Source organism: Periophthalmus magnuspinnatus, chromosome 5 (assembly GCF_009829125.3).
Source record: "Periophthalmus magnuspinnatus isolate fPerMag1 chromosome 5, fPerMag1.2.pri, whole genome shotgun sequence".
NCBI lineage: Eukaryota > Metazoa > Chordata > Actinopteri > Gobiiformes > Gobiidae > Periophthalmus > Periophthalmus magnuspinnatus.
Window position 1 is genome coordinate 15,149,429 of NC_047130.1, and position 12,009 is coordinate 15,161,437.

At 45.1% G+C, this 12,009-nt stretch overlaps 1 protein-coding gene across 1 annotated transcript in view; it reads right to left on the reverse strand.

Moving 5' to 3' along the window:
* Positions 1-5,926: 5,926 nt before the first annotated feature.
* LOC117371519 (histone deacetylase 7-like) overlaps positions 5,927-12,009 on the reverse strand; it is a 48,543-nt gene continuing 42,460 nt past the window's right edge. Inside the window, exons 19-23 of the mRNA XM_055221849.1 lie at positions 10,795-10,913; positions 9,276-9,409; positions 8,179-8,263; positions 7,073-7,214; positions 5,927-5,957 (exon numbers count right to left, since the gene is read on the reverse strand). Of these exons, the coding sequence (XP_055077824.1) occupies positions 5,927-5,957; positions 7,073-7,214; positions 8,179-8,263; positions 9,276-9,409; positions 10,795-10,913 (511 nt within the window). The remainder of the gene's footprint in view (positions 5,958-7,072; positions 7,215-8,178; positions 8,264-9,275; positions 9,410-10,794; positions 10,914-12,009) is intronic.

Genomic DNA, 12,009 nt, shown 5'->3' on the forward strand with positions numbered 1-12,009 from the left:
TTGACTAAACAGTACAAATTTAGTAATTATTCTAATCTTCAAACCACTTTTTTTTTTATCTTTTCTTGGTGATGGAGGGGTTTGAGCACCTGAATGACCCTGTCAGGAGACTTCATGCCCCTGGTAGGTTCACCCATGGCAAACAGGTCCAGGGGGAGGGTTCAGACTAAGAGCAGTTCAGAAACTTTTCACGACAAGCAGAAGATCAAGGCCAGTTATGTTCCCTGGACCAGCGTTACCGGGATCCCACCCTGGAGCCAGGCCTGAGGTAGGTGCTCAACAGCGAGTGCCTGGTGGCCGGGCCTTTCCCCACGGGGCCTGGTCGGGCACAGCCCAAAGAAACAACGTGGGGCTGTCCTCTCGTGGACCCACCACCTGCAGAGGATCTGTAAGGGGCTGATGCAGAGAAATCTGGGCGGCAGTCAAAGGGAGGGGCCTCGGGGACCGGATCTCCAGACATGGAGACTGGCTCTGGGGACATGGAATGTCACCTCACTGGGCGGAAGGAGCCTGAGCTTGTGTGGGAGGTTGAGCATTACTGACTAGATACAGTTGGCCTCACCTCCACACACAGCTTGGGCTCTGCAACCCAACTCCTTGAGAGGGGCTGGACTCTCTGTTTCTCTGGCGTTGCCCGTGGGGAGCGGCGACGAGCTGATGTGGGCCCCACAGCTCAGCCGCTTCATGTTGGAGTTTGCCCCAGTGAGGGGCATGATCAGGAGGAATGACCTCCCTGATCTGAACCCCAGCAGTGCTAGTCCCAGTTTGCCCATAACAAACCCCATGTTCAAGCACAAGGGTGTCCATCAGTGCACGTGGCACCAGGACACCCTAGGTCAGAGGTCGATGATCGACTTTGTTGTTGTGTCATCTGATCTCCAGCCGAGTGTCTTGGACACTTGGGTGAAGAGAGGGGCTGAGCTGTAGAGCACCACCTGGTGGTGAGTTGTATTCGCTGGCAGAGGAAGAGGCGTACTGTTAGGGTCTGTTGGCAGTGTCTGGCAGAACCATCTGTCAGGGGAGTCTTCAACTCACACCTCCGGGAGAGCTTCTCCCAGATCCTGGGAGAGGCTAGGGACATGGATTCTGAGTGAGCCAAGTTCTCCGCCTCTATCGTTGATGTGGCCGTTCGTAGATGTGGTCATAAAGTCTGCGGTGCTTGTCGCGGCAGCAACCCCCGAACCCAGTGGTGGACACTGGAAGTAAGGGAAGCCGATAGACTAAAGAAGGAGTCCAATCAGGCCCTACTTGTTTGTGGGACTCCTGAGGCACCTGATGTGTACCAGCAGGCCAAGCGAGCTGTGCCTCGTGTGGTCACTGAGGCAAAAACTTGGGATTGGGAGGAGTTCGGGGAGGTCATGGAAGAGGATTGTCGGTCAGCCTCAAAGTGATTCTGGCAAACCGTCCAATGCCTCAGGAGGGGGAAGCAGTGCTTCACCAACACTGTTTACAGTGCATGTGGAGACGGGGGAAGGAATACTTCTCCTCAATCCCACTGATACATCTTCAGAGGAGGAAGCAGAGACTGTGGACCCGGAGGCGGACTTGTCCATCACCCTGGTTGAAGTCACTGAGGGGTTTAAAGCTCCTCGGGGTCAACGCTCGGGTGGATGAGATCCATCCCGAGTACCTTAAAACTCTGGATGTTGTGGGTCCGGGCTGACACGTCTCTACAACATGACACGTCGTCCAGAGGCCCCAGATAAGAGGAAGAAAATGGATAGATGGTTAAGGTCAGATCAAAGGTGAAGTTTTAAAAGTATTTTTTATACAACAACTCCTCCACACTCAAATTAAAAATATATATTTTTAATTATGGCACAGTAATGAAAAACATCATAAAACATCTAAAAACCCATCATAAAAACATTATAAAAACAGTGAGTCAGTTCTATAAAATAATATTCATAAAGTAAGAATCCAGTTTGAGTTTAAGTTTGAGTGACTTTCAGTTTCAGTTTAAGTGCATGTTTCAATGGAGCTGCTTCATGAGGCTCAGGATAGACAAGCTTCATTAGAACATTACATTCAGTTATTTATACTATACTAAAACTACTGCTGCTGCTACTACTACTACTACTACTACTACTACTACTACTACTACTACTACTACTACTACTACTACTACTACTACTACTACTACTACTACTACTACTACTACTACTACTACTACTACTGCTGCTTCTATTAGACAGATTTACCACAGAAGCAGAATATGTTTTTGTGCGTTTCATTTTGGTTTCAGATCCTGTAAGTGCCAAACGCATCATGAGAAATCATGAATGTTTGACCTTATTGACCAAAGGATGATTAGTAAAACTTTATAATAAAATGTAGTTATCCTTAATCAAACTTAGATAATAATCAACAAATGGAGTATTAACGAGGGGTTATTTGACTTCTCTGGTGTTTGTTTGTTGTTGTTTTTTTGTTTTTTTGTTTTGTTGGGTTCACTCTGAACCCAACAAACATTTTAAATCAAAGGGTTTGACGTCAGGGTCAGAATCAGAATTTCACTTTAAACCAGCCCTGTTGTGCATGTGTCTCTATGGTTCTCATCTCTGACCCCTGTGGATCTTTTGTTATAATTTACACATTTTAAATCACAATATTCATCTAAAACCACTTCATAAAAGAAACAAGTCCTCTCACTTCCACGTTCGAAAACTGCGGTGTCCGGAGCTGACGTCACCGTTAACGTCATCGCAACAAAGTAACGGCGCCCCCAATGGATAGCTGCACATCGCACTAGAGCCACACCTTTTTTTCATTTGTACCAAAATGACAACGACTATTAACATTAACATCTCCATGGAAACAAGATGGTGGACCTGTCATCAGAAAAGTGACATAATACACCTTTACATCTGAACGCTTGTTCACACATGATGTGGTCACATGATGTGATCACATGTTGTGCCACATGATGTGAATGAAGAAGATCAAAGAAACTCAAAGTCCTGACGACATCTGAAACTCGTCTTCATCACAAAACAAGAATCTGCTGCAGCACAAGAATGAAAAGAAGAAAGAATAGGTCTAGACCAGGACTAGATCAGGACTAAACTAGGAGTAGACTAGGTCTAGACCAGGACTAAACCAGGCCTAAACCAGGCCTAAACCAGGCCTAAACCAGGCCTAAACCAGGACTAAACCAGGTCTAGACCAGGACTTGATCAGGACTAAACCGGGACTAAACCAGGACTAAACCAGGACTAGACCAGGACTAGATCAGGACCAAACCAGACCAGGACTAGACCAGGACTAAACCAGGCCTAAACCAGGACTAAACCAGGTCTAGACCAGGACTTGATCAGGACTTGATCAGGACTAAACCGGGACTAAACCAGGACTAAACCAGGACTAAACCAGGATTAAACCAGGATTAAACCAGGTCTAGACCAGGATTAAACCAGGACAAAACCAGGACAAAAGCAGGACTTTCATATCTTCACAAAAACACAGAATCCACTGCCTCCTCTCAACAAAAGACAGAAATCTCACAAATCGAATTATAAAAATCTTCTTTATCACCGTGACTACGGCTAAACATGAAAGAGCAGTTCAAAGGAGCCGTCTGTGCCGCCCTGGGTCCAAACCTCGTCCAGACCTCGGTCCAGACCCAAAAGGATCCAGACTTTTCCAGGATCTTTGAAGTCCGAGTCCGGGTCTGTGCCAGTCCGGGAGTCCCATGTGGTCCTGATCAAGTCCGGACTAAACCCGGGTCCATGTGTGCAGCATCAATAACACACTATTGTTCTGTTCACAAAGTCTGAACCAGGACTAGACCCGGACTACAACAGGACTATACCCAGACTAGACCAGGACTAGACCGGGACTAGATCAGGACTAGACCAGGACTAGACCAGGACTGAATCAGGACTAGACTGAGACTAGACCGAGACTAGACAGGGACTAGACCGAGACTAGACCAGGACTAACCTAGGACTAACCTAGGACTAACCTAGGGCTAAACCAGGACTAAATCAGGACTGGACCAGGACTAGACCAGAAGTACTAGGCCAGAACAAAACCAGGACTACAGTAGGACTACAGAGATGATGCACTTGGAGGATTTGTTGTAGATGTTTTGGTTTGACCCAGACACAGGCAGAACATTCAAACTCCACAGTTGGACGTGGAGCTGTAGACACAAACCGCTTTAATCTTTATATATTTACATTTTTGAACGTTCGTGAGTATGAGTCATCCCTTTACAAATACAACAGGAAACTAAGAAGTCTAACCACTCTGCCACTCACTCAACGCTTTGTTCTTCAACGTTGTGTTTCATCTGTGGGTATGGTCATGGGCGTGGTCATGGGCGTGGGTGTGGCCTGAAGCCATTGCACTTACACATGTTTTGTATATTTTTAAATGCCGCCATATTTTCTGAATCCCTTTAAGATGTTTTTATCCCCCGAGCTCAAGTCGTGCTCCAGACAAACGCAGAGAAACACAAAGAGAAACAGAGAAACAGAGAGAAACAGAGAAACACAGAGAGAAACAGAGAAACACAGAGAAACAGAGAAATGTAGAAAAAAACAGAAACAGAGAAACACTAAGAGAAACAGAAAGAAACAGAGAGAAACACAGAGAGAAATGCAGAGAAACACGGAGAAATACAGAGAGAAACTGACAAACAAACAGGGGAAATGCAGAGAGAAACAGTAAAACACACAAACAGTGAAACAGAAACAGAGAAAAACACACAGAAACACAGACAGAAACAGAGAAACAAAGAGAGAAACACAGAGAGAAACACAGAGGGAAACACAGAGAGAAACGCAGAGAAACATGGAGAAATACAGAGAGAAACTGACAAACAGAAACAGAGAGAAATGCAGAGAGAAACAGTGAAACACACACAGTGAAACAGAAACAGAAAAACACACAGAAACAGAGAAACAAAGAGAGAAACAGAGAAACGGAAAAACACAGAGAAACGCAGAGAAACACAGGGAGACACACAGAGAAACAGAGAAACAGAAACACAGAGAGAAATGCAGAGAAACACAGAGAGGAACTGACAAACAGAAACACAGAGAAACACAGAGAAATGCAGAGAGAAACAGTGAAGCACACAAACAGAGAAACACAAACAGAGGAACACAGAGAAATGCACAAAAACACAGAGGAACACAGAGAGAAACACAGAGAAACAGAAATACAGAGAAAAATGCATAGAAACAGACAGAAACACAGAGAAACAGAGAAACAAAGAAAGAAACAGAGAAACAGAGAAACAAAGAAACACAGAAAGAAACACAGAGAAACACAGAGAAACAGAAACACAGAGAAATGCAGAGAGAAACAGTGAAACACACAGAGAAATACAGAGAAACACAGATATGTGAACAGGCCGGACTCTGATAATGACATGGATGAAACATTCAAACTGAATTTGAGCAGAAATATGGATCAAAAGAGAGAGTTTGAAACAGGATCAAAATATAAAACGTCACCTGCAACATAAACTGACTAGGTCCTGGTTTAGACCTGGTTTGGTCCTGGTTTAGACTGGGTTCAAACCCGGTTTAGTCCTGGTTTAGACCCGGTTTAGATCTGGTTTTGATGTGGTTTAGTCCTGGTTTAGACCCAGTTTAGACCCGCTTTAGTCCTGGTTTTTCGTTAACATTTGGGTCATATCCTTCACAGATCCTGCTCAGGTGCACAGAGATTACATCATCAAAAATGGCCGCCGGATGCGTCAGCGCCGGATGCGTCTGCTCCTGAGCCCTCTGCGGAGGTGAACTTTGACCTCTCAAGGCTGCTCGCCTCTTATTGGTCGAGAGATGATTGTCTGTGCTTCGTCAAATAAGTGCTTTTGTCTTGCCGTAAAAAACGTCCTTCAAAAATCCAATTTTATCCAACAAAATACAGTTTATACAGTGAGCTCAGAGGTCAGAGGTCATGAACATATCCTTCACATGGATTCTTCTCCTGAGTCGTGTCTCCTAAAAAACAAAAACAATGAAATATTAAAGAGGGGTTATTTACTTCTATGGGGTATTAAAGAGGGGGTATTTTACTTCTAAGAGGGTAAAAAAATAGGAGGTATTTTACTTCTATGGGGTAAAAAAAGAGGGGGTATTTACTTCTGTGGGGTATTAACTGTAACACATAACACATTTAGATCATCATGTTTCCTTTTATTGTTTTGAAAATGCTATATTCACCCAAAACAATGTATTAACATGTTTTATAAGTTTCACTTTTTTTTTTGACATTCTGAGTCTCCCCTCCCTTTGCTCTCTGTGCTAACTACCTCCCCCTTCAGAGCACTATCACAACACAATCAGCTGCATCCCACTAATGAAACTACTGCACATCACATCAGGTTTGTCAAGTTGCTGTGTACAGTTTTGTATCATGTTTTTGTATATTTATGGAGAATTGTCGTATGGAACATGGGTGATGTACACTTGGGTGGGTGGAGCCTTGTACAGACTTGTACTGCTAACTGTATGGAGAGGTCGGATAGGGCCCGGGAGAGATCTCTAGATTATTCAAACATGGATGACATCTAAAACCTCTTCAGACATGTTTCTTGATGAGAGCTTTAGAACATGGGATACCCCTCAGAGGTGTAATAATACTTTTTTAATGCCCCACAGAGGTATAATACTTCCTCTTTAATACCCCACAGAGGTATAATACTTCCTCTTTAATACCCCACAGAGGTATAATACTTCCTCTTTAATATTCCACAGAGGTGTAATACTCCCTCTTTAAAAACATACATACATAATGTTTTGACAATTCACTTTAAAAACCTTGAATCTGTTTTTTTAAATAATTGCAAATGGGTGGGGAAAGAGGGTAGGTGAAAACAGAAATTTAATGAGCATTCAAGCCTCAAATGAGGCAACCAATCAGAACACAGCTCTGAGGTCACAAGGGGGCGCTGCTCTAATGTGATTCAAATCTCACAAACTTAAAAGCATAAAAAAGCAGGATATTTCCTCTTTAAATTCAAATTTTAGATCAAATTCCAAAATGTGAACTATATTATTTATTATTGAGTCAATTGAGTATTATTGAGTTTTATTATTGGTAAAAACATGTGTACCTGTCTGAGCGCGGCGCCGTCACCGACAGAGCGGCAATCGCTCTGACTGCATCACAATCAACGTCTCTACGAAGTCTGGACCTCTGAGCCTCTGAGTATGAGAGAGAGGGGGAGGAGTCGTATACGCTACGCCAATATTCACCTGTGAAGAGAAAGAGAGGGGGAGGAGTCATGTACATTACGCCAGTATTCACCTGTGAAGAGAGAGGGGGAGGAGCCATTTACGCTTCGCCAGTATTCACCTGTGAAGGGAGAGAGAGGGGGAGGAGTCATGTATGCTAGGTCTTTAAGTTTAATTGTCAGTAATCTACTCAAAAAAGAGAGGGAGAGGAAGAGAAAAGAGAGGGGGGGAGGAGAGTTCTGACCCTCCCCTGTAGTGACATGTGCACTTCTGACCCTCCCCTATAGTGACGTGTGCACTTCTGACCCTCCCCTGTAGTGACATGTGCACTTCTGACCCTCCCCTGTAGTGACGTGTGCACTTCTGACCATCCCCTGTAGTGATGTGTGCAGTTCAGCCCCTCCCTGTTGTGATGTCTGGACTTCTGACCCTCCCTTGTAGTGACGTGTGCACTTCTGACCATCCCCTGTAGTGATGTGTGCAGTTCATCCCCTCCCTGTTGTGATGTCTGGACTTCTGACCCTCCCCTGTAGTGACGTGTGCACTTCTGACCCTCCCCTGTAGTGGTGTGTACACTTCTGACCCTCCCCTGTAGTGACGTGTGCACTTCTGACCCTCCCCTGTAGTGACGTGTGCACTTCTGACCCTCCCCTGTAGTGGTGTGTACACTTCTGACCCTCCCCTGTAGTGACGTGTGCACTTCTGACCCTCCCCTGTAGTGACGTGTGCACTTCTGACCATCCCCTGTAGTGACGTGTGCACTTCTGACCATCCCCTGTAGTGACGTGTGCACTTCTGACCATCCCCTGTAGTGATGTGTGCAGTTCAGCCCCTCCCTGTTGTGATGTCTGGACTTCTGACTCTCCCCTTTAGTGACGTGTGCACTTCTGACCCTCCCCTGTTGTGATGTCTGGACTTCTGACCCTCCCCTGTAGTGATGTGTGCACTTCTAACCCTCCCTTGTATTGGCGTGTGCAGTTCTGACCTTGCACCTGTAGGACTGAGTGCAGAGAGCTGACAGCATTTGCACACGGCCTCTGCTCCAGGACACAGGGCGACAGAGGCTCCACCTACAGGGCACAGCAGGTAAGAACATGTGGACGGGTCAGATATGTTAGTCCAGTTATAATCCTGGTTTAGTCCTGTTTCAGTCCTGGTTTAGTCCTGGTTTAGTCCTGGTTTAGTCCTGGTCTAGTCCTAGTTTAGTCCGGGTTTAGTTCTGGTCCAGTTCTGTTTCAGTCCTGGTTTAGACCTAGTTTAGTCCTGTTTTAGTCTTGATTTAATAATGGTTTAGACCTGGTTTAGACCTAGTTTAGTCCTGGTTTAGTCCTGATTGAGTCCTGGTTTGGTCTTGGTTTAGACCTGGTTTAGTCCTGGTTTAGTCATGGTTTAGTCCTGGTTTAGACCGGGTCTAGTCCTGGTTTAGTCCTGTTTCAGTCCAGTTTTAGACCTGGTTTAGACCTGGTTTAGTCCTGGTTTAGACCTGGTTTAGTCCAGGGTTAGTCCTGGTTCAGTCCTGGATTAGTCCGGGTTTAGACCAGGTCTAGTCCTGGTTTAGTCCTGATGTAATCCTGGTTTAGTCCTGGTTCAGTCCTGGTTTAGTCCTAGTTTAGACTGGGTCTAGTCCTGGTTTAGCTCTGGTTTAGTGCTATTTCAGTCCTGGTTTAGTCCTGGTTCAGACCTGGCCTAGTCCTGGTTTAGTCCTGGTTTAGCCCTGGTTTAGTCCTGTTTCAGTCCTGGTTTAGACCTGGTTTAGTCCTGGTTTAGACCTGGTTTAGTCCAGGTTTAGTCCTGGTTTAGACCTGGTCTAGTCCTGGTATAGTCCTGGTGTAGTCCTGGTTCAGTCCTGGTTTAGACCTAGTTTAGTCCTGTTTTAGTTCTGATTTAATAATGGTATAGACTGTCCCGATTTAGACTTGGTTTAGTTCGAGTTTAGTCGGGGTTTAGGCCTGGTTCAGACCTGATTTAGACCTGATTTAGTCCTGGCTTAGTCTTGGTTTAGACCTGGTTTAGTCCTGGTTTAGACCAGGTTTAGTCCTGGTTTAGCCCTGGTTTAGTCCTGTTTTAGTCCAGTTTTAGAACCTCTCTTCCCAGCAGGGCGCTCACACACTCTTGTGCAGAGTCACTCAGGGCCGTGAGGTCATGACCTCCCTCCAGGACCAGCACCACTCGGCCTCCGGCCAGAGACATGAGCTGACGGGTCAGGAACCCAAAACCTACAGAGAGAAGTGCAGGGTTAAAGCACGTTGTACCGGTACATCGCATTTGAGTTAAATGTTTCAGCAGCAGTGGACGCATCTCCAGATCTTCAGCTGGAGGATTTGACCTGTTGTGGGTGTTTTGTGTTGACGCAGACACAGGGAGAACACGCGAACTCCACACAGACAGAGAAAGAACATACAAACTCCACACAGAACCCAGAATGTTCTTGCTGTGATGTGTCTCTGGCTCTGTGTATCTGGCTCTCTGTTTGGCTCCGTGTATCTGACTCTCTGTTTGGCTCTGTGTATCTGGCTCTCCGTTTGGCTCCGTGTATCTGGCTCTCCGTTTGGCTCCGTGTATCTGGCTCTCCGTTTGGCTCCGTGTATCTGGCTCTGCGTTTGGCTCCGTGTATCTGGCTCTGCGTTTGGCTCTGCGTCAGACTCAAACACAGGCAGAACCCTCTTGTTATAACCAGGGACACCCCAATACCGATTCAGGGATGCACCGATACCAATTCAGGGGCTCACCGATACCGATTCTGATAATGTGGCTTTAAATATCTGCCGATCCCCGATATCAACCGATACCAGAGACTCAAAGCAGCATTTATTGTCTTAAAATAAAAATGCTAAAATAAACTGATCCACGTGTGGCTCGCAGCTGGACTCTGTCTCTGAGGTAACGACAGAACGATTCTGTCTGAATAAAAGTTCAAACATCAGAGACTTTCTGGGCTCAATAATAATAATAGACTTATTACTTCAGTTTAAATGATTTATGTGATTCACAAGGATATCGACCGGACCGATATCTGAGGCCCATATCTGGAGCCGATACCTGGAGTCGATATCTGGAGCCGATACCCAATACAAGCATCATATCATTATAATATATTATACCACATATATTTAAACATATGTTTAAAGTGTTTAAGATGATTGTAGTGTTTAAAGTGTTTGTAGTCTTTAAAGTGTGTGTAGTGTTTAAAGTGTTTAAAGTGTGTGTAATGTTTAAAGTGTTTGTAGTGTTTAAAGTGTGTGTAGTGTTTAAAGTGTTTGTAGTGTTTAAAGTGTGTGTAGTGTTTAAAGTGTGTGTAGTGTTTAAAGTGTGTGTAATGTTTAAAGTGTGTGTAATGTTTAAAGTGTGTGTAGTGTTTAAAGTGTGTGTAGTGTTTAAAGTGTGTGTAGTGTTTAAAGTGTGTGTAATGTTTAAAGTGTGTGTAGTGTTTAAAGTGTGTGTAGTGTTTAAAGTGTGTGTAGTGTTTAAAGTGTGTGTAGTGTTTAAAGTGTTTAAAGTGTCTGCAGTGTTTAGATTGTCTGTAGTGTTTAAAGTGTTTAAAATGTTTAAAGTGTTTGTCGTATTTAAAGTTTGTCGTGTTTAATGTGGTTAAAGTTCTCACATTTGGCCGTGACCTTATATCCTCCGAGCTCGTCTGGATTTCCCTCCACGGCGTCGAACCCACAAGAAACAAGAACCAGGTCTGGGCCAAACTCATGAGCGATCGGCATCACCACAGCCCTGAAGACAGCGGCAGAGTGGTTAGCACTGGAGGGTGAGGGTTGGACTCCTCCTTCTGATACTGCTACTACTACTGCCACTATCTCCTCTCTGGAGGTTGTGGGTTAGATTCCTGATCTCTTTTAAATCCTGCCGTCTTTTTTGGTCAAATAAAATCCAAACGTGACTGAACAGGTGCTAATAGTTTGCATTGTTCTTACAAACAGGAACTGTTTGGCATTCGGTTGGTGGACATCTAAATATATCCGATTTTCCTGAAAATAAGTCGGCATAGATCCATATTTAAAGTGATTGGAGCCGAACTGAAGTCTGTGTTTCATTATAACATGAACACGAGTGCGAGCCAAATGTGAGCCGAGCGCTAAGCCGAGTGCAAGGGGCGGCGGCAATGACACGTCTGAATCACACTCGTGTTTATGAGCAAGTCCAAAATGGCCGACGGAGACAATAAATACAAAGTAGTGACAAAGCGATTGATCAGGCCAGAGCCTGGTTCAGATGAATGTGAACAAGCCTCAGTCTGACCCCTCAGCCTGACCGCTCAGTCTGACCACTCTGACCACTCTGACCGCTCAGTCTGACCGCTCAGTCTGACCGCATAGTCTGGCTGCTCAGTCTGACCGCTCTGACCACTCTGACCGCTCAGTCTGACTGCTCTGACCACTCTGACCACTCTGACCGCTCAGTCTGACTGCTCTGACCACTCTGACCACTCTGATCGCTCAGTCTGACTGCTCTGACCACTCTGACCACTCTGATCGCTCAGTCTGACTGCTCTGACCACTCTGACCGCTCAGTCTGACCACTCTAACTGCTCAGTCTCACTGAGTCTGGTGCGATGGGCGTGATTGACAGCTGGATTAGCCAGTCAGAGACAAGCATGGTCTGTTTGTATCAAAACAAATATGTCACAAGGACGAAAATATCAGATATAATATTTTATATATGATTTTATAATATAAGAACTAAACCAGAACAAAAACAGGGTTGAACCAGGACTAAACCAGAACTGAACAAGGACTAAACCAGGACCAAACCAGGGCTAAACCAGGTCTAAACCAGGACTGAAAACATGGAGGATTTGTGCAGTGAAACT